The 21,989-nt window shown below is 40.7% G+C and overlaps 1 protein-coding gene across 5 annotated transcripts in view; it reads left to right on the plus strand.

Annotated features, from left to right (window-relative positions):
• Positions 1–2,314: 2,314 nt before the first annotated feature.
• celf4 (CUGBP, Elav-like family member 4) overlaps positions 2,315–21,989 on the plus strand; it is a 75,556-nt gene continuing 55,881 nt past the window's right edge. For 2 of the 5 annotated variants that reach the window (XM_057360740.1, XM_057360739.1), the window contains exon 1: positions 2,316–3,024. In XM_057360740.1, coding sequence (XP_057216723.1) covers positions 2,760–3,024 — 265 coding nt within the window. In that variant the 5' untranslated portion in view covers positions 2,316–2,759. Of the gene's footprint in view, positions 3,025–21,989 lie in introns of all 5 variants that reach the window. The other 3 variants (XM_057360742.1, XM_057360737.1, XM_057360738.1) reach the window with 3 other exon arrangements.

The raw sequence follows: 21,989 nt of genomic DNA on the forward strand, positions 1-21,989 counted from the left end.
TGCCAAAGAAAGCGAACTGACTCAGCTGGGCTGGGTTATACTGACAGTCCAAAATGACATTAACGGACCATTACAACCTCCGCGAGCGGTAGGGGAGAGGGCTACGGAGTGTATCTCGTTTCCTTTTTAATGCTGCGTTGGAGTGCGTCCAGCGATTTAAATCGTATCGTTAAGGCCAAACACATACAATATTATATTCTGTTTTAATATTTAGCCAATTGACCTTTGGTAAAGTAAATTAAACGATGCAATGTAGACGCTTAGCTGCTGAGCTCCAAATGGTTTTATGCGTTGTTAATTAAGAAAAGTCCAAAGAGCATGGTGCAATTTGTCGTGTTACTGTTTTTTCTTAAACATGTTAAGATAATTGTTCCTGTGGTTCATTGCGTTAGTAGCTCAAAGGGTTGTGGGTTCGATTCCCAGGGAACACAGACTGATAAAATATATAGCCTGAATGCACTGACTTAAGTTGCTTTGGATAAAATCGTCTGCCAAATGCATAAATTGTAAATGTGATGTTAATTGCAAGCACTATGCAACTCAACATTTAATCGTAAAGAATTGGTAAAGCAAATTTTTGAAAGATTTTTGAAGAAGAGAGAAAACGCCAAAAGGTATGCATTTTATTGTGTTTCTGGGGCTCAAACCCATGACCTTTGCACTGCTGTTATTTTGTCTTCTGGTCATATCAAAAACAAATTAGACAGACGTCAACATGTAGTGCATGCTTTAACGATGCTTGTCATCGTCTACGACAATGATAAAAAATTACGAGCACGCCCTGTTAAATGCGCGTTATTTGGTTTTGTGCTATAGGCTGCCATTTGATATGCAGTGTTTATTCTGTGTACTGCAATAAAAACGCTGTTCTAAACAACCACGTTACGGAACTTTTCCGAGCTTTCAGAAGAACTCATCCAAAGTGGCTTTAAATTTTCCTCCATTTTGACTTCGCCCGAGCGCCCCTACCTGCCGTAGGTGAACTCATGTAAGCCTGTTGTTCTCCGTGGGCCCCGTGCTCAGCAGGAACTCTGAGGCAGTCTACAATTTCCCATCATTATGAGCAGGTGCTTTGGGTTCGACAGTGGTGTGTCATTGTCAGCATGAAAAACGCTGTGGTTGTGTGCTCTCGTGTGGAAATAGGAGGCTTGCATGCAACGTTTGCACTTGTGCGTACGCGCTCCGACTGTCAACAGCGGTTCATATCGTGGATAAGTGTGGCGTTTTAGATGCGTTCTGGGCTGCCGTTGGATGGTTGGAGGCGTTGCTCAAATCTCCAAGCAGTCTTCATTTCATGTGGAAGGCTGTTGTTCCTGATCAGAAAGAACATCAGAGCTCCGTAGAGTTCTTGATGAGTTTATGTTATTAAATTGGAGAGACACTTATGTCTTTCTCTGGCTAGGAGTTCATTGTTGAAGCAAGCGATTAAATGCTCTGTAATAGCCTAGTCATTTGCAACAACATTTTTGTCTGATGAAATCCGAAGACACTGTGAAAATAACGCCTGAAAAGATGACTATAAATAAAGAGTACTTGTAAATGTCTCGTGTCAGCAATTAAGCTTCCTTTTCAGATCCAACAAAAGCTATCTAGAGCTCTGCTAAATAGTACACGACGCAGTTGGTAGTGTGTTTATTACCCCCCTCATGAACACACGCACAGAAACACACACACGCGAACACACGTAACGTCGTCCGTGAGGCTTCAGGGCAGGGATTTGATTCACCCTGCCAGTACACACCGCGCGGAGGAGCCCACATCCCTCTTTCTCAAACATGGCTCGTGTATTTGAAGACAGCCATCGTCGCTTCTAAATTCAAAGAATAATTATTATCTGTTGCTAGAATTGATTTGTGCTGCTTTTAATGATTTCAATTATTAATCCCGGGGAGGTTATGCGTAAAGTTTAGTTTGCCCGTGGACTTTCCGAGCGTTTCAGCACCGGAGCTGTCCACGCCGCCGAGCGCATCAGTTCCTCCTCTGCGCTTCAACAGCGAATTTTGTGAATCCTTTCAAGCTCTCACGAGAAATTGACAAAGACGAACATTATGCATAAAGGAGTGCTTTGGGATGTCAAATGCATACAATGATTGTTACGCGTACACACAACAAATCTTTGATTTATTTTCGTTAAGAAATGTGACCATATAGTCTAAACTCGTATTCACCGATGCGTCATTCACAAGGCAACGTACAAAGAGCTGTGTAAATTGTGTTATTTTCTTTATTTATAGTCCCTCTCCTTCGGCGGAACATACCATGTTACTGTATAACGACGAGAGGGGGAGAGAGCTCATCGTGTGTCACAAATAGCGAGATCCTGGGCGCTGCTTTTTTCCCTCTACCACCCCATTGCACTGAGCGCGCTTGAGCCAGCCCTGTCTGTTTAAACCGGGAGGACACCCATACCGACTTCTCAATGCAAAAAAATAAAAGGGTAGCTAGAAGCAGGGGCAAGGGGAACCGGAGGTGTGAGTAGAAAGCGAAAGCTCTCGGTCCGTCTCTCCTTTTTATTACATGAATGAATGAATGAATGAATTATTGAACATTAGGGCACACGTACAAGGAAACACGCCTCCGCCTGGACGACCAAACGCCGAAGCTTTTGATATTTGACTTCTATTCAATGGTACGCGGTCGTGTCTGTACATATTTGTCTCGAGAGTAGGATCTGTGTCACGTCTCATCCCCGTCATCTGAAACACTCGAGAAGATTTTGCGCGAACCACCGCTACTGTCTGAAACTCCTCGCCGTGAAGATGGCAACTTTAACGAACGGACAGGTGGACGGCACGGTGCACGGAGGCGCGGCCAGTACGAACGGGCTCGTGAACGGAATAAGCCACAGTCACAGTCCCGCGAGCTGCGCCACTATTCCCATGAAGGACCACGATGCCATCAAACTGTTCATCGGACAGATACCGCGCAACCTGGACGAGAAGGACCTCCGACCGCTCTTCGAGGAATTTGGCAAGATCTACGAGCTCACCGTGCTGAAAGACCGTTTCACTGGCATGCACAAAGGTACGAGCAGTTTGAAGCCCTTTCCCCCTTCGTCTCCTGTCACGCTGTAATGTCTTTATTTGCGTTTACCTCCGTTTCCATCACGGCGTCGGGAGATACTAAACAACAGGCTTGGATTTACACACCATTTTGTAAATATAGACCGATGTAACGTATGCAGATTTGTTACTGCGTTCAATCGTTTCGCAAAGTTGCGTTTTGGATTAAAATTGTTGCGAATCGCTATTTTAGGGATTGTTTTACGTTTACATTTTATAAATATGTATTTTTTCCCAAAAGTTGGTAGGCTCGTTGAGTTTATGAAATGCCTGGCACCGATGGACGTTCTGTTCCGTACAAGTTCTCTTGGGTTTCAGGTCGCTTATAGCTTGATCACCTTGTTAGTCATTACGTCAAAAAAATTCCATTGAGGATAATACTGTGACTGTTCGTGTGTGCCTGTGTAAACATTTTTACCCAATTAGTTTTCTCTCGAAATTACTTTCACTTTGTCTTCAACCTAATTACTGTACAACGTAAGTACAAGTAAAACCACCCCCTCATATACTATCAAGGTTATTTACCATCACGTTTTTTTTTTGACAAGTATGATCATCCAAGAGCCAAAGGTATATGGCAGCAGTCAAGACAAAGATTTACGACAATGAGAAGATGAATAGAATCTGAAGGTGTGTGAGCTCTGTTCAGTAATCTCTTAATTGGAGTTGTATAGCCATGATTGTTCCTGTTCTACAGCTTGGTCATAAAATATTAATTTAAGGTGACAGTTCGCACAATTGCATTTTGATGTGGCGTGTTCAACCAGTAACAGCAGCTGAACTATAATTACCTCCTGCTTATCTTCTCCTTGCCAGTTGGTGTCATACGCAGCTACTGGCGTCTCCGGTTAGGTTCTGCCACAACTGTGCCTTGTTTGTGCACTCGCTCTCTCCTGCGGTGTGGTAATTACTGCTGAAGCCGTGTACCTGTGGTGTATTCGGAAAGATCGATTCCTGAAACCCTGAGGCAGGGGTCCAGAGGGGGTCTTCCCAGGGGTGTCATTATTTCACAGGCTTTGTTTAATTGATCCCCGACCCAGAGGACCTAGTTTGACTTTTGGGTCGCATCAGTGCCTAATTTACCCATCTAGCCCTGGAAGAGTTGCCTACCGCAGCCCCAGGGATGAGGTCCCTCTGTTGTATCAAACAAAGCTGTACTCCGTATGTGCCTGCAAAAATGTGGCTTTGAGAAGCGGGTCTGGGGAGGGTAGGAGGTTATCTTTTATTAATAGCACCGCTGGAGTACTCCCCGTTCGGTGGTTAATCATGTTGCTTGTGAACTATGGGGAGTCGTGCTGGCTGATTCTAGGAACTGTCTCCTTTCTGCAATATATATGGTCCCTGGCACCCATCCCCCAACAGCCTAGGAGGGCCTGTATTCAGTAGTGTGGCCATCGGTCCTGGTTGGTTGTGTTACTGAGCTTATGTACCGGTTCACTCCCTCACCACAACCCCCGGTCTCAAACACTGGCGTCAGTGTCTCTCAAAATCCATTTCCCTTTGGCAGCCGTTCTGTCCTCTTCATATACCCTAGCTGAGGCCTGCCTGCTCTGGAGCTCTCATTGGTTAAGCTGACCTTGATTCTTCCAAGTGATTTAATTTTTATTGTTGGGGTCAAACCTCTATAAATTTTCCGTCCCTGCAGTTTTTCAGGCTTCTATCCACAGGAATCATCAACATTATCATACCGCCGTGCTCGTCAGCACTATTAGGAAGTTCTCCATCTTGGCTTCATCCTTCTCCACCTCCACCCACTTTCTCTCCTCACACGTTATCGCCTCCTCCAGCCTGCTGCATCTCTCCGTCATCACGCGATTTCTCTTTCAATTCACAGGCTGCAAGGGGTTTTGTCATCCATTTATTCACTCGCTTACCCACCCACACACACGCACCCGTCTTTGTAGATTCAACATTACGCTGTGCCGAGCCGAGGTCCTGAGAAGCGGGTCTTTGGCTCTCCGCTCGGTGCTGTAAACAGTGTGATAATGGACAAACACAAGAAAAAGAAATGCCATGTGAAAATGGTGTCTTCTTGTGGGTGATTTGTTTAGATTGCAACGTTTACACGATGGGAAGTTTGGAAGTGTAGAATATTGAGAGCACATCCAAACACAAAATAATTAAATTATACAGACATTCATTGATAGAGGTGCAGATTCATTTTTTTCTGCCTTATTTTTGGCAGATTCTAAATATCTTGCTCTCTTCCTCGCTTCTGACTCTCCACATGGGTGGCAGATCATTTAGTGTAATGCCACATAAACTTTAAAACTCACTTCCACTTCTGTCTTCACAACATACTATCTCCTCTTTTAAAACTGAACACAATCTTTCTGCCATTTTGATTTATCTTTTTACCTCGGAATAGTATTGTTTTGGTCTTTTTTTGTTGCTTTTTGTTATCATACTTTTGTGCAGAATTATTATTATAAGTAGTATTGGATATTATTTATATAATAGTGTATAATAATAATAATAATTATTATTATTATTATTATATTAATAGTAAATAAAATGAGTAATAATACTAATTATTATTATTATTATTATATTAATAGTAAATAAAATGAGTAATAATACTAATAAATATTATTATTATTATATTAATAGTAAATAAAAAGAGTAATAATAATAATTATTATTATTATTATTATTATATTAATAGTAAATAAAATGAGTAATAATAATATTATTATTATTATTACTCATTTTATTTACTATTAATATTATTATCAGTAGTAGTATTAAGCATTATTAGTAGTAGTTTAAATATTATTATTAGTAGTAGTAGTAGTAGTAGTATTAAAATCTGTCAAGAAAATGATCTTGTGGTACGCATGTAAACCAGAAGGGACTCATTGAGAAGCATGAGGGTTTGAAGCTGTGATAAGTGTAGGTGGAGAGGGAACTTGTTTGATGCTATAAAGAAACATGTGGGAGGAGATGCTTTACGACCGCCAAATTCATGCCATCTATTTTTGATAGTCATTATTCTCATGTGCATGGTCTACTTTTGCGCTCATTTTTAAAAAAAAATATGCAGATGCGGTATGCTGGCACACATTTGGCACGCCGCATCTCCGGCATCGGCATTGTCTGAATAGGGTTTTACGTGTGGACTCTAATGAGACACTGAGCAGGAGGAGCTCCATTCATCCTTATGTCTGAGCAGCCAGAGTAATGATTCTGTACATCAGTTATCTAGTCTTTAGACTCCTGTCTCTTGGGAGAAGGGCAGAAAGTGAGAATTAGGAGAATGGTACAAGACCAGCTGAAGGACTGAGATTGGGAAAGTGATAGATAGAGAAAGAGAAAGAAGATAGAAAGAGAGAGGAAAATGTTGGACGGGCTTAGATTTAAAAGGTGGAGATAGAGAGTAAGATGGATGAAAATAGACAAAAAGAAAGTTTAGCACAGCAATAGGACCCTGTTTTAAATTGAAAAATAGAAAGAGAGCTGGATGGAGGAAAACCGAGGACCGGGCGGGCCTGAGCTTGGGGGCTTTCTTGAGTACTCCGTTCTTCGGTACTTTCATTTGGTTGCTCTGCGTGACTCAGCACAGCTAATAGAGGCCATTTGTACTGGTCACCAGCAGCTGCTGGAAACATATGAGGATCGTAACGTCTTCTGCTCGTACGTCTTTTAGCGCAGGGGAGATTGCGGCTATGCTATGATCCGCTATGTGCCCCTGTATGGCCAGGAGAATGTCCCAAAAAGCAATGCAGGTAGAGACATCAAGCATTGGAAACCTTTCGGTTTAGCCACAGCTTGCCTCCGTGTTTGAAAAATGTATTATTATGGTCACACTTTAGAATAAAGTCTAGCTAACATGAGCTGACAATCAGGAATATATTTTATGCCATATAAGAATTGTTGTACAACATTTGATTAAAAAATGTAATAGTAAATTAGTAAATTAATGTTAAAGTTCACCCAAAAATGAAAATTCTGTCATCATTTATTCTGCCTCTTGTCATTCCAAACCTGTATGGCTTATTTTTTCAGCAGAACACAAAAGAAGATATTTTGTAGAATGTTTTCTAGCTTTCCTGTAGCTCAGTAAGAGCATGGCGCTAACAACGCCAATATCGTGGGTTCGTTCCCAGGGGATTGCACACTTAGAAACAAATGTATAGGATAATGGAATGTAAGTGGCTTTGGATAAAAGCATCTGCCACATGCATAAATGTAAATGTAATGTTGGTAAGCAAACAATGGTGGTACCATTGGCTTGCATTGGTATTGTGTCCATACAATAGAACTGAATGGTTACCACTGTTGTTTGGTTATCAACATTCTTCAAAATATCTCTTTAACTAAGACTAATATATCCCGTTCGAGTAGTGTTTATTGTTAGTTCATGTTAAGTATTTAATCAATTAATGTTAACAAATGACACCTTATTGTAAACGATTATTATAGAAAAGTGCATTCATAGTCATATTAACATCGTGGTTGCTGTATACTAGCCTGCTCTCCGTTGGGTTTTGAATCACGGAACAAGCACTCCCTAAAAATATAACCTTGCGAATGTTTTGCTTTAAGGTGATGTGTTATCGAGAGACCGTATTAGCAGGACAAATTCTGTTGGATAAACCTGAGTTTCTGGGCAGGATTTTTCTGAAAGACAATTGGACGTCCTTGCCGGAGAAAGAGAAAAGCTGGGTTTTTCCTCCTGCGGCTGGGTGTTAATTCAGCTCGCGTCCTGGCCTCGCCATTGCATTGCTGTTGCATCATCTGCACACACAGCGTTTCACTTTTTTTCTCCCTACCTTGTTTGGATCCGCAGATGTTCCGAGCCTCAGCCCATCCCAAATCCTCTCAAGCCTCTAGTCTCCAATCGCTCATCCCCGCAGAGAAAGAACCAGCAAGCTCGCTCTCCGACTGCTGCGGTTTCTGAGACGCGTGATCAATGCGACTGCTTTGTATATGTGAGCGTGTCGGCGTGTCACCGCTGAAGTCGTGGCTGGCCGTAAAGTCGACCGCCTCTCAATATGCGGCACTGCATCGGAATATAAGTAGCACTAACATGCATGTAAATGTGCAGCCATAAGGGCAGGCCCATTTTTCAGCCGGACAGTCGAGAGGGTGGTAGCACTGTTTTTGTTTAGGATTATTTGAGGCGTTTGCCACAGAGGTCGGCCATCAGTAGGAGAGTTATTCAAGGTGAGAAATGACTTGCGGATGAAGGAGACTAGGGAAGAGGCGAGGATAGGGAGGGGAAAGGTAAAAGAAAGAAATTTGTTCTAGCTGCAGGTTAAGAGTTTAGAGCAACCTTATTAACTATACTGTGACCCTGTTGTGCTCTATAAATTAGGCCAGAACGTAACCGCTCTTTCATACCATGAAGTCTGATAAAACTTTTTTTATTCAGTTGCTCAAACTACATATACTGTAGATATGTTTGTGTGCCCCTTGTCTCATGAACTCCTCTCTCACCTACTATCTCTTTCTTTCCTAGCTGTGTTGTGATAGGCCTTGTGAACTTTTAAACTGTAAGTAACAACGTTTGAGGAAAGCGAATTACTTTCTAAATTGGAAAATATGCAAATACGCTATGCTGCGCAGCCTTCACAGGCTTCCTTAATTTTGATCCTGCAGGATTTATGCCCGACGTAATGGCCTTGTTGTGTTTTCATATATTTAAACAGTGGGTCTTGCAGAGCAAGGCAGGGCTAAACGGGTTCAGCCTTAAAAGTTTTATAAGGTTTAGCTGTAATTTTATATTTAAACTGCGCCTATGAAAAGCTCGAGGCCACACCCCCTATGCAGCACACACGGCTTTATCTCGCCCCGACTGTGAATCACGATTTTGTTTTAAGAAGCCTTGCAGTGTTGTGACAACAACTCTAGCGAAATTAATAGTTTCTGTTTTCAAACTAGTTGCATCATCTGTATGTTATCGTGGGGTGTGTGCGTGTGTGTGCGGGTGTGCGTGTGTGCGCGTGAGTGCGTGTGTGTGTGTGTGTGAGTGAGTGTTAAATATTTAAAGGGTTTAGGAGCGGTTTGTGCACTGTCTAGGCGAGAGTGAAGGAAAGGTGTCGTAGATCCCACAATACAAGAAGAAGAAAACAGAGCTGTCCGTCAGAATGCTTTAGTTTTATCAGGAGAAGATTTTCCCTGAACAACAGGCTTTAAACTGCATTTCATAAACGTTTTCTGTCTGGATTTGAACCTTTTTAACATGTTCAGTCAGATTTATGGAATATTTAAAAAAAAAATATATATATATATATTTTTTTTTATTCCATATTAGACGGTCAGGGTTTGGCATTTGCTGGTAGGTTCTATTACTACAGCATCTGGCAGCAAAATAACGTTTTTGCAAGCAACGTAGAAATATTTCAGTATATTACTGTAGATGTTGTGCCAGTGCCTGTTTTTTTAATGACTTATTATTCTTCCCTGTTTGCAGCCTTTTGATGCTATAGCCCATTCACCAGCATTAGCATGTGCGTGTTCTTGTGGTGCCATCAGCCAATCAGCTGTCAGGATATCATTTCAGCTCTGTAGTAATTAGTCACATGACATTACGATTCAAGTGAATAAAGATGGCAGCATGCAGATCCAGGATTGCATCATGCTAGCCAACTGACAGCCACGGAAAAATTAAGAGCCTATTCTAAATTTTCATTTAATCAGCATTTCTAGATGTATTGTGGCCCTTCCAGTCGAGTGTCTGTTGAATTTCAACCAAATCAAACCTCAGGAGTGACATGAAGTCATCCAACAGCAATGTGAAGGACTGGCAGCATGACAAGACACATGAAAACGGTGATAAAAAGAGGTTATCGCAAAAAATATTTTTTTTTAACTTTTCCTAAATACAATATTACAGTTGTATTGCTTAAAAGCGGATATAAACTTGTTTTCCTTGGAGTATTTGAGGTATAAAGAAAAAATAAAGAGGTATCAGAGCATCTTTTCTGTTATTTTGAAACATTTCTCCGGTTTTCATTTTCTGCAAATAAATGTAAATAGAAATAAAAAATTTATTTGAAATTTGGCAGAAATATTGTTAGTGACAAAGCAAAAGTGATCATTTTACCTAAACACATCCTATAAATAGTAAATTCAGAATATCGAAAATTTTGAAGTGGTCTCTTAATTTTTTCCAGGGCTGTATAGTTAAATAAGAATGTTAATGAATAGCTCTCTTCATGTATTATAGACCATCTTGCTTGTAAACCATCCCCTTTATGCAAAAGCCTGTTTAGACCCGTGATTTCTACTTTGTTTCTCAAAAACATTTGTCACGTTTCCACTCTGCCAGCAAAATACAAATATACCACCAGCTATTGTCATCGCAATTTAACTTTTAATTATTTTTTTAATTCATTACACCGAATGCGATCTCAGAATCTGCACAGCATCCATCTTGTTAAAAATACACCAGCGTACCCTTTGTGTGAGCCATTTACATCATTTGAAATTCTTTTTTTCGCATTATGTGAAGCGTTCAATTCGTTACCTATTTGTTAGTCTAATGATGCTGTATTCAAACTCCATTAATTAGCAGAGCGCGGAGAGAAAGATGGGGTAGAGAACTAAAAGGAGACAAAAGCCTAGGTAATAGCTTAGATCATTTTCATTGTATGGACTGATTTAAGCCAGCAACATTTTAATTACTTTTTGGTGTAGACGGGCACAAAGAAAGATGAAAACGTGAGCGAACTATTTACAAAGAAATGAAGGGGCCGTGTATCATTAATCAGAGTTAAATTGGGATTTGAGATGTGAGAGCTGTAAGATTTAGTGCAACTACTAAAAAGAAAGAAAACAGAAGTTTAAATCAGATGTATACAGATACTGTATATATGCATTTTTTTATTTTTTGAGCAGATAGTCTTGCTAGGTGAAGCTGGACTGTGTGTATTGGAGTTTAAGATCGTTCTGTCCCAATTTCACTTGTTGTTAATCACCATGTGTTTTATTTTTTATTTTTTGTAATGGTGGTCTGTTGTTTGTTCAGCTATAAGGAATATATCTGAACACATTTTTTTCACACACACAAACAGCTGTTAGGCTTGTTATGAAGTACAGTATAGTAATACTTGAGTTTCTATGCCTAGCACTGGTGTTGAACATTCTGTTTAGCTTTAAATGAATCTGTTTTATGGGCTGCACTCTGTTACAGTTACTTTTCCACTCACTCAACGTTTCTGTTAATAAAAGAAAAAGAAAGAAACGTGTGTGTGTGTGGATTTGGTTTTTATATGTTAGTGGGGACCTAAACCTGAATACACACCAACTCATGGGGACCCGTGTCACTGTGGGGACCAAAATTGAGGTCCCAACGGGCACAAAAGCTTATAAATTGTACAGAACGATACATTTTGAAAATCTAAAAATGCAAAAAGTTTTCTACGATCTTTAGGTTTAGGGGTTGGGTTAGGGGATAAAATATACAGTTTGTACAGTATACACCTCATTACGCCTATGGACTGTCCCCACGGAGATAATAAAACGTGTGTGTGTGTGTGTGTGTGTGTGTGTGTGTGTGTGTGTGTGTGTGTGTGTGCGTGTGTGCGCGTGCGTGTGTGTGTGTGTGTGTGTGTGCGTGTGTCCGTGTGCGCATGTGTGTGCGTGCATGTGTGTGTGTTAACTCCACCGTGTGGGGACATTTTTTGCTCCCCACTAAAGTTTTTTTTTATGTTTTCTGTGGGGCTAGGTTTAGTGGTAGGTTTACAGTTACGAGAATATACAGTGTAGTCATTATGTCTATTGAAAACCCTGTAAAAAATGAAAAAGTACAGTGTGTGTGTGTGTGGTTGCTAAAATATGGTTTGCATTCATTACATTTCCCCCATCTTATACTTGACTGAACTGACATTTGTTTTGGTTATATTGAATATTTAAACAGAATAGCTATATTAAGCACAATTCATCTTTTTTCATGACAGAAGCAATAGGGCATTAAAAACTGCTGTTTGCGAGCTGCATGTCAGAAAAGCCATCCATCTGTATTTTTATTGTTTGGAAGACTAACCACAGAGTGCAGCTGCACGGACACAGCTTAAAACAAGATGTTCTTGTGCCTATGCTAATGTACCATATTGTGCAGAGCTGTATTGAGTTTTATCACGCAGGGTTTGATGTAAGATAGGATGTGTGGAGGCTAGTCATTTCCATTGAAGCGGGCGGGCAGGAGGGCATTGTGGGATACGTGAGGTTGGCCGGGTACGATATACTTAATCTGCACCGCGAAGAGCAGACGGAGCAGATCGAGATGGAGATAGGATATCGGCCGACTCAGCGCATGAAGATTGCAATGTTTATGCATGCCGCTTATATGCAGTACTCGCATAAGTGTGTACGTACAGCATTTAAATTACTCGGAAAGTGTAAAAAAATGGCAGATGAGTGTATATGTAGTAGTTTTGCTGTTGCTGTTGATTTACAGTAGTCATTCCTAATGCAAGTATACTGCTTCTGCTGTGAAAGAGGATGTAGGGTAGATTTCACGACGCTCACGTATCCTAAGAAAAACACGTAATGATTATGAAACAGCCTCCATTAAACCGTTATGAGATTATAATTAGCTTGACGTCTACTGAAACAGTCTATTTGTTATTCATGGGGGACTACAATTTCTTTTATTGAGGCATTGTTAACAAATAAATCCTCATTAGTGATTTTTCCCACTCAGCGTTATTGCATATAAATAGGATTTAACACAATGATACTTATTGGACTGAAACACTGTTTGGGTTACAATGATCAAAGATCAACCGGACTACGAGCACATAGCCTTTTCCAGAGAGCTCAGAGCCGTAGTGTTGTGTCGCAAAGCATTATGGGTAGTTTGCAGACCATGACAGGTTGAAATGGCAAAAAGGTAAACGAGTTCGAAAGGAAATTTGTTGTGTGCTGCTTGTCTTTTCAGACTTCCAGTAATGAAATATTCAATGTTATGAAGTTCAGGGTCGGGTCAAAGCGCCCGCTAAATTGCCGGCAGTGTAGATCAATAAAAAACGATGTGTGACTTAAAATCAGTAGGATCTAATTTGCCAGGTACCTTTTACCTCTCATTTCGTTTCATGAATTAAAAGTGCACGAAGCTTGTAAAATATATACTGTAAATGAGCTGTTGCGTGTGAGCTCTCAGCTATTGCAGGCCTAGAAGGTTTGTTTTGGAAATTAGAGGAATATATGAATAAGTTATATCTTTCTTGTCTTTTTTTCGTGGGGAAGTGAGGCCAGAGAATGCTGCTGGGACTAAACTCAAGGATCTTCGGGCTGCGAGTCTGAAAGTTACGGCACGGATTTAAAGCGATCGCTGAAAGTCTCCGTGGCGATTTAAAGTGCGGAGAGCTCGCTCTCGGAGACAGGAAGTCTGTTTTCCAAGCCCAAAATGGGCATTAAACCTGCACTGGAAATGATACCATGAAAAGCCTGGATGCTTTAGAAGCCCCCGTGTCAAAATATGTGCGACATAACGTTTTCTCATGAATTTTAATATGTTTGGGTTTAGTGGGAGGACCTTAATTTGCAAGAAAGCACGAGGGAGTGTGATAAAGACAGACAGGATTGTGTGTGTGTGTTATGTGGTAAAAGGGAGGAAGGCAAAACGGTGAACAGGGAAGTCCCTGAGATAGATCTCACCCTCACCGCAGATTGATGGCTCTTGGCTGGTTTCCACACCGGGCTTTGACCCCTCTGTCCTTTGCCGTAATTTATAGGTGACGTTTTTAAAGATTTAAGCACTATTTTGTGCCATCACGGCCTTGGACCGAGAACGACCTTCTAATGCAGGGTCTGAGTCAGTCCAGAGCTAAAATCGGCCCACCTGCAGTCATGCAGATCTAATAGACGATGCGGTGCTAAACGCAAGCGAGTGTTGTTGTGTACGCTTGCTGTGACTGCTCTCACGGGCCGGACTGATTAATTAAAAGCCTGTTTGTTTTAAGGATGTGGATTTATTTAAAGTATACAGTGTGCGGATGACATTCAGGCCGGTTATGCAGCCGGGTCATGGCTTTCAGCTCAGAAACAGAAAGGAATGGGAAGAGGAAGTCGGGGGGAGGAAGTGTGGGGGACTAGACACCCCGCACAGCTTTTGGCTTTTGGCTTTGCGTCCAGTGGACCCAGCTGGGTCTGGTGTTGGCCGGGGCATACGAGAGGCTCTCATGTCTGCAACGGTGGGTCGTGATCAGGCGGAGCTTCTCTAGCACATCATCACTCATTTGCAATTTAATGGCCCCAGAGATCACCTCTGCCTCGGCCCGTTCCCAGCATGGCAAAGCTTATTAGCAGAGCGTTTAAATCACAGCACCAAATCTCATATGAATTCACCACAAACACTGATCCATGCGTTCCTATTGTAAATGCTTGGTCTGCGATGTTAACTATAGGGCAGCGCTAGAGAGTTTAAGAGCCGAAACACAATACGCAAAGTTGTTTCGACTCACTTTAAAATACATATCTTGTAAGTTTCTTTGCATAAAAGCATTCGCCAGATGCATAAATGTAAATATAAGCAACGTGCCACTTTGGAAGCTCTTTTTACTAGTGCCACGAACTTTTCCAGTTTACGAAATTGCTATAAGCGTAGTCCATGCACTTTTGCTTCCTTGCATTTCTCAGACAGCGTCTTTCAAGACCGTGGATGTAAATTTAATTGTAAGCACTATGTTTCTGTTTTTCCTGTAGATCTCCAGTTGATTCAGACATATTTAGGCCTGTCTGGAGATAGCAGACTGCATTATTGTTCTCCACGGAGCATTATGGCTTTGTAATGATGTCTCAGGCTTTGATAACGTCAAAACCAAACTCAACTACTTAAAATATGTTGCTTTTAGCGGGCCAATTTTTAAGACATTCTTGTCTATGCAAACCATTCTCCGATAAGGATGGTCGCAATGGTTGTTTAGTCATCCAACAACCAATAAGTCAATTAGTGAGGTCGACTAGTTCATCTAGATTTTGTCTTCTTTGCTTGTAAGGTTTTTTAACATTTTTAGCTGCCAGGATTGCAGTTAGCGCATGCTTTATCTGATCTTTTTCACAATAAAACATACACTTTAAAAATTGTAAAAATAGGGCACTGTATTTTAATTATGTATTTTAATTTTGCAGTTCGTTGTGCCGTGTTTTAGCGGAAATGTCCATTAAATTACCTAGTACATTTTTTTTTTTTACAGTGTATGCTAATAAAATATATATTGCTTTGAATAAAATCATTTAGCAAAATGTAATGTAAATGCATAAATGTAAATGTTTTAGCCACATGCGTTCAGATTGACCTCTTTCGATGTTGTGTTACATCGCTTGCTGTTTTTTAGCATACAATGTTGCTTTTTATGTTTTAAACATTTTTTGTGCGTCTTAAATTGTTGTTTTTTGTTACGGATCAAATGTTGTATTCTGTTATACACGTCTCTACTTTCTGATTTGAATCTAATGCTCATGTCACACACGTCTGGTTGCGCACATCTATACTACAGTACCTCGCCTGCCCTGCCCAAGGGCATAAATTCACAAAAAAGACTCTCTGTTTGAAATCGAAGCTTTGCAGTCCTACTTATTCAAGGAGAGGGAGATAACGCGGGAGGTTCTGGCTTGCCGAACGGATAAATATTACGCGTTTTAAAGATTGTGACAATATTTTCCACCATGGGTCTCCTCACCCTGAGCAGCTTAGCTGTCCTCTTTTTAAAAGAGTGAGGAACATGGGTATCAGCATGAAGCAGCCGCAAGGGCCTTCACAGCGAGTGTGTGTGTGTGCAGGATTTTAGGAGTGCAGCCATAATGCTTCGCTTCCTACGGAGAGTCAGGCTGACTTCCTGTCTGGGCCGCGCTCATCTCTCCTGCACACATTGGAAACGATCGCGCGTGTGCGTTTGATAAAACGTTGCCTGTTTACAAATCCTATTATGTGTGTTTCGCGTGTCCTTGGAGTTGATTGCCGGTCCATGTTAGCTTTAGTAAACGTCTTAATTGTGTTAAATGGGTAGAAAAGCTGGCAGATTAGAGACCATTAATGAGCGTTGTGCGAGCAGGCGTATTCCCGGGATGGCACTTTTGTCGGGTTGGCAAGGAAGGAGGGAGAGAGTGCGCTAGCGTCACCTTGAAACTCGAAAACACTGGAGAAACAGGTCATTGTGTCTCTGCTGAGAAGAGGTACACATCGCTCTCTTTCTCTCTCTCTCTGCACCCTTTACAATCTCTCTCCCTCTACCTTTCCATCTGAACGGCAGATAAGCTCACAGAGGGAGACTTTAAAAGACTCTCCATTTGTGTATAAATAGCTTAGGATGAATTATTGAGGGGCCCAGGGTTACTAATAATCCCCCAGGACCCATCCGACAATGACACAGAAGATAGAGGGAAAACAATTACACGAGGTTTCTCTCGAGGAGAGCTGGATTGAGGGGCCGAGGGTTGGAGGAGGGGCGTTTTTTTATCGGGGGGGTGCTATGGAAGCCCCTTTTGGGCTTCCCGTCTTGGCTAATAAAGCCAATTAAGTCGGCGGAATCAATGGGCCTGCGAGTGGTCCCGGAAAGCGAAAGCGTAATGATTCATGTCCTCCGCCTGGAACGTCCCGTCTCTTTTGTCCACGCAGGCGGGAGGACAGCAGGACACTGACGGAATGAGACAAGGGGACAGCGGGGGAATATTAAGGAGCTGTTTGTGACTGCCGGTGTCAACGCAAGGACGGCACCGTTAGGGCGAAAGTGCAGACGGACGTTGCGGGCACCCTGTCGCACACTCGTCCGCTTTCGGCAGGATGGTCTTTAAAGCCTCTGTGTCCGCACGAGGGGCGGATCTTGTTTTTTTGTTTCCTGATCAATGCTGATTTTGTACTGTTGGCCACTAGTTGGCATTACCGTGGCTGGATCCTCTTGTGTTATCGGTGGGATCTGCAACAGGGCGTATTGTATTGCTGGAAAAATAAGATTTATTCTTTTTGACCCCAAAAAAGTATTTTTATTGCTGCCAACAGTCTTAAAGGAAAGTTAATAAAATGCAGCAGCTCGTAACAATGTAAATCTATTTCTATCAATGCATGAAACAAACTTATTTCATTGCTGCAGGTTTCTGACATTTGTTTACATCTATTTTAGTATTACATGGGCAGAGTATGGGCTCCCCTGATTCCTCTCCAACATCTTTAGTTTTTTTTGTTCTTGACACAGTCGCCTTTGGCCTGCTGGCTGGGGGCATTAAAGCGCGGTTTTCCGTAAAGCTGCTTTGAAACAGTATGTATTGTGAAAAGCACTATACAAATAAAATAGACCTGACTTGTCTAACAACACCATGGGTATATTTGGTAAGCCGACAATACTTTCTGCCCTCTTTTAGTGCAACCTTCCGTTCTTGTATTTCAGAGCCGGCCACACGAGCTTATCCTTGATACTTCTGTGTAGCCCACAGAGCCAGAATGTAATTGATTGTCCACATCTGAACACCACATGGCAGAATTTTCTATTAGCTGCCCAAAAGGTGATGTAAATTCAATTCAAAAAGGCTTTGTGGAAAACGTGTGTGTAGTAGTCGTAAAGAGAAAGTTGTGTGCGTAAACAAGAAAAGTTCTTCTCTGCAAGATCATTTGCACATCCTGTTCTGTGTAGACAATATCAGAACACGCATTGTCATTGGTTGTTAAGAAGTGTTGTGTGTTACATGTATGTGGAGTTACACTTGTCACACGTGTGTGTGTGTGTGTGCGTGCGTGCGTGCATGTGTGTGTGCATGCGTGTGTGTGTTCATACTGTCTCCTGGTCAGTTGGGAACAGTGTGTGTGAGGGAGACTCTGTCCTAATGATGGTTTTCCACACCATTGATTCAGCAGCTCTGCTCCACAGTAAATCCTTCACATACAACACATTAGAGGCCATGCTTTTTCCTCCGCCAATCGATTTGATAAACTTACTCCATGCTCCTCGCCTTCCTCTTTTTTTTGTTTCCTTTTCTTTCATTTCCCTTGTTTTATTTCACTTACCTTCTGTTCTTTCTTTTTGTTCTGTTCTGTTCTCCCTTCTTTTCTTTATTTTATTTCCCATCTTTTCTTACATTCCTTTGCTTTCCCTTTCTTTCTTCCTTTCCTTCCAGCCATTTCTTTCTTTCTTTCTTTCTTTCTTTCTTTCTTTCTTTCTTTCTTTCTTTCCTTAATTCAAAGCCATTTCTATCTTCCTTCCTTCCTTTCTTCCTTCCTTCCATCCATTTTTTCCCTCCTTCCTCCATCCAGCCATTTCTTTCTTTCCCTCCTTCCTTCCTTCCATCCATTTCTTTCTTTCCCACCTTCCATCCATCCTTTCTTTCCCTCCTTCCTTTCTTCCATCCATCCTTTCTTTCTTTCCCTCCTTCCTTTCTTCCATCCATCCTTTCTTTCTTTTCCTCCTTCTTTCCATCCGTTTCTTTCTTTCTTTCTTTATTTCCCTCCTTTGTTCCTTCCTTCCATCCATCCATTCCTTTCTTACTTTCCCTCCCTCTCTCTCTCCCTCCTTCCTTTTATTTTATTTCATTTTCTGATCGTTTATGGTTTTCTTTTTTCTTCCTTTTGTCATTTCACTTCTTTCAGGTTGTTGCCATGCAGGGAGTTGAGCTGAAATGCATCTCAAGGTTCTTTAATGCCAGCGGAGGCAGCGAGGGGTGCGCGGGGACGCAGGTTTAGTATTAGACCCCATTAGAAATGCATCCACCGACCTCCTCAAATATTCTCTCACTACCACTTCATTCCACTGGAATAATATCACTCACAGAGAGGACTCATTAGTCCCAGAAACAGCTCCTGAATATTTAAGACCTATTTTATTGAATCAAAAAAAAAGCTTGACGTGGTTTCGGCACAGTAATTGAAGATCTCTCGCTCTCATATTACTCTCAGCGCTCATATTGCTCTCTTCAAAGTGCATTTTTATTTAATCAGGGGTTTACTGCTTCCAATTAAATATTTTAAGAAGACGTGTTGTTTGTAGGTGAAGACAGGGCGGAGAGACGCAAAGATATCCCGGTGTATTTCAGAAGACCTTGAATAGTCAGACCTTGGAGGGCAGTTTATTTAAATTACCCGAGGCCTGTGGGGATACTTGGGTTAAAAGAGGGAGGGGAACTTTGGAAATTTGTTACCTTTGCTCAATCTTTATAGTGAAAGTGATATGCACTGGTAGGGTGACAGGTCGGGCGAATAAAATGACATAAACAAACATGACAGGAATGCACTCGTACAGACTTTTAAGACAATAGAGGTCCGATCAGCACATATCGATTTGAATAGGATACGCAGGCAGTAGGTGTGGGTGTTCCTCATTTGTGGTTTATCTTGTGTGTGTGGGTGTGTGACATTATGTACTGTCGTTTTTTTGTGGACATTACAGTGCAGGAAAATTGCACTTACAAAAGTTTTTTGCATGTACTTTTTTTTATTTTTTTATTTTTGCAGAGGTGATCAATTGTCTTTTGTGATCACAGGTTTAACTAATGACAGTAATAAGCGAAAACAAATTAAAATGCACCTATAATTTATTATTCATATTATGCCTTCAAATTATTATAAATGTTGCCTGCACTGTTCCATTGCCCTCTGCTCTGCATTGTGCAAATGAAACAAAAACCCCAAGGCTTTGTTCTGTTTTGTTGTAGTTTTAAAACCGTATATGCACTTGTATAAGAGTGCTGAAATCATTACCTTCCATTTGGGCTTGTCTGAATAAATGATCACCCATTTGCAAATAAGTTCTGTGGGGAATATAAATAATTTTTACTTTTTCATACCTAAATGCCAACGTCATGTAATGAATATTTCCAATTACAGATTTCAGAATTCCAGAAGCCTAATGTAGAAATATTTTCTACTGGTGTTTTAAAGCTTCAAATCTGCACTGGGGTCATAATTGAACAAATACAGTATTTGGCACTATTGATGTTTTAAAAGCCTCGCACTTTAAAAAAGTGAAGAATCATTATTAATTCCCTTCTATTCAGTTAACGTGGCAACACATTTTCCCTCTCTTTCACAGCATTAACATACTTTTGGTTAATCACACATGCAGAGATGTGCAAAGTTCATGCAAGGTGAGCACTCTATTGAAATTCAAGCAAAGTTCAGCAAATCTGCAAAAGTCATTTGCACAGAACCAAGATCTCGAGCTTGTCTGAAACTTTCTTTTGTAGCCTTTCAGCCATTAATATTTCCCTCAGAAAATGCAAGTCTGATTTTTGTCGCCAATGCACATTTATACACAAATTTATACATCTGATGATCAGCAGATTCATTTAGGTGTTGTTGATGGAATGACGTCTTGTTTCCTCAAACATGTCACTGCTAAACATCTATTTCATATATGTGACGTTTATAAACTATAGCTTTTAACATGCACACCTAAATCTACTTTTTAAACTACAACAATGCATCAACTCTGTATTCTGTATTTGTAATTTTGTGAACTCAGAAATGGGAGATACGCTTCTCAGAGTCACACCTGATCCCAGCACATAAAACTGTTGGTATATCTTCATAACACTCAAACTATATTCGTACAGCTATGTAAAATTGTTCACTGTTACAATATTGTGACCGTTTCTCTATAAATATGTTGTAATTCATCATTCTCACATTTCCGGATAAGGCAAATGTAGTGACTAATCCAGATTTGATTTCACTTGTTGAAATCTTATGGGGTAGAGACACCTGAATCATTTTTACTGCTGAGCTGAAAATACTTTTCTAAACTCTTGCAATGTAATGACAGTCTTGTGAAGACCCTTCGGTCACATTTTGTTTACTCTGAATGATTCCAATCATGAACGTTTTCGATTCATTTCATTCTTTCACTGTCAGTCTTCCTTCTTATTTACTCCAGCAGTCTGTGTATGTGCCTGTGTCCCTTAAGGATGTCTGCAGAAGGAGAGATAAGCCGCACGTGTAGGACACTAGTGGATAATGTTCACAGGAGCCTGGTGATCTCATCTTCCCTCTCTTTCTCCTTTCCCCCTTATCCCTCCTTGGAATGAATTTTGTCCTTTAAATGTGTTTTTTTCCTTTAGAATCAACATTGAAAATATTACTGCTGTTAAGCATTGTGGATGCGATATTGAACATGTTTAATGTTTGTTTATGAGAGGGTTAGTTGATAGATAGAATATTACCGTATAGCTTTCTGTGTTTATATACAGTACTCTTTATATCAACACTGTCCACATGTGAACATAAACACAAAGATGTTGCTACACTGTAAAGAATGATGCGCTCAATAAGTCATGTTGACAATTTTAGTCACATTTTTTCCATTACTTTAACTCATCGAAATAATTTAACCAATTTCAACTTCGTTTTATAGGTTATACAAAGTGCCATTTAAAGGGATGGTTCGCCCAAAAATGAAAATTCTGTCATAATTTACTCTTCATTTTAAACCTGTACGACCTCTTCTGCAGAACACAAAAGAAGATCATTTTCAAGAATGTTGGTATCCGAACAATGGCGGTACCCATTCACTTCTATTGTATGGACACAAAACCAATGGCCAAGTTAATCGATACCGCCATTGTTTGTGTACCGACATGCTTTAAAATATCTTTTTCGTTTTCTGCAGAAGGAAGAAAATAATAAAGGTTTGAAATGATGTCCGAATTTTCAGTAAGTTTTTCCATTTTTAAGTTGAATCTTATGGCTTCACCAATTTAGGTTCTTCTGTTGTCCGGTAGTTGTATATCATTGTATATGTGAGTGGCGTGTTTATTGTGTATTCATTTAGAAGGAGACTGTTTAGATGACGGCATGTGTCTCCATCATGTATAACAAAACTTCAAAAAAGTTTTTCATAACTTTATGATACTCTGTAGCTGTGCCCAAGGCCTTAGCCAGGAATTGTAAGCCTTCCTGACTGTACAGTACATTGCTCTGGGCCCAATTAAAAAAAATACATGTAAGTCAGAAGATATTGTGTGCTGGTGTCTAAATGGGCAACTAAAGTTCGATACCTG

The sequence above is a fragment of the Triplophysa rosa genome, linkage group LG19 (assembly GCF_024868665.1).
Source record: "Triplophysa rosa linkage group LG19, Trosa_1v2, whole genome shotgun sequence".
In the NCBI taxonomy this organism is placed as follows: Eukaryota; Metazoa; Chordata; class Actinopteri; order Cypriniformes; family Nemacheilidae; genus Triplophysa; species Triplophysa rosa.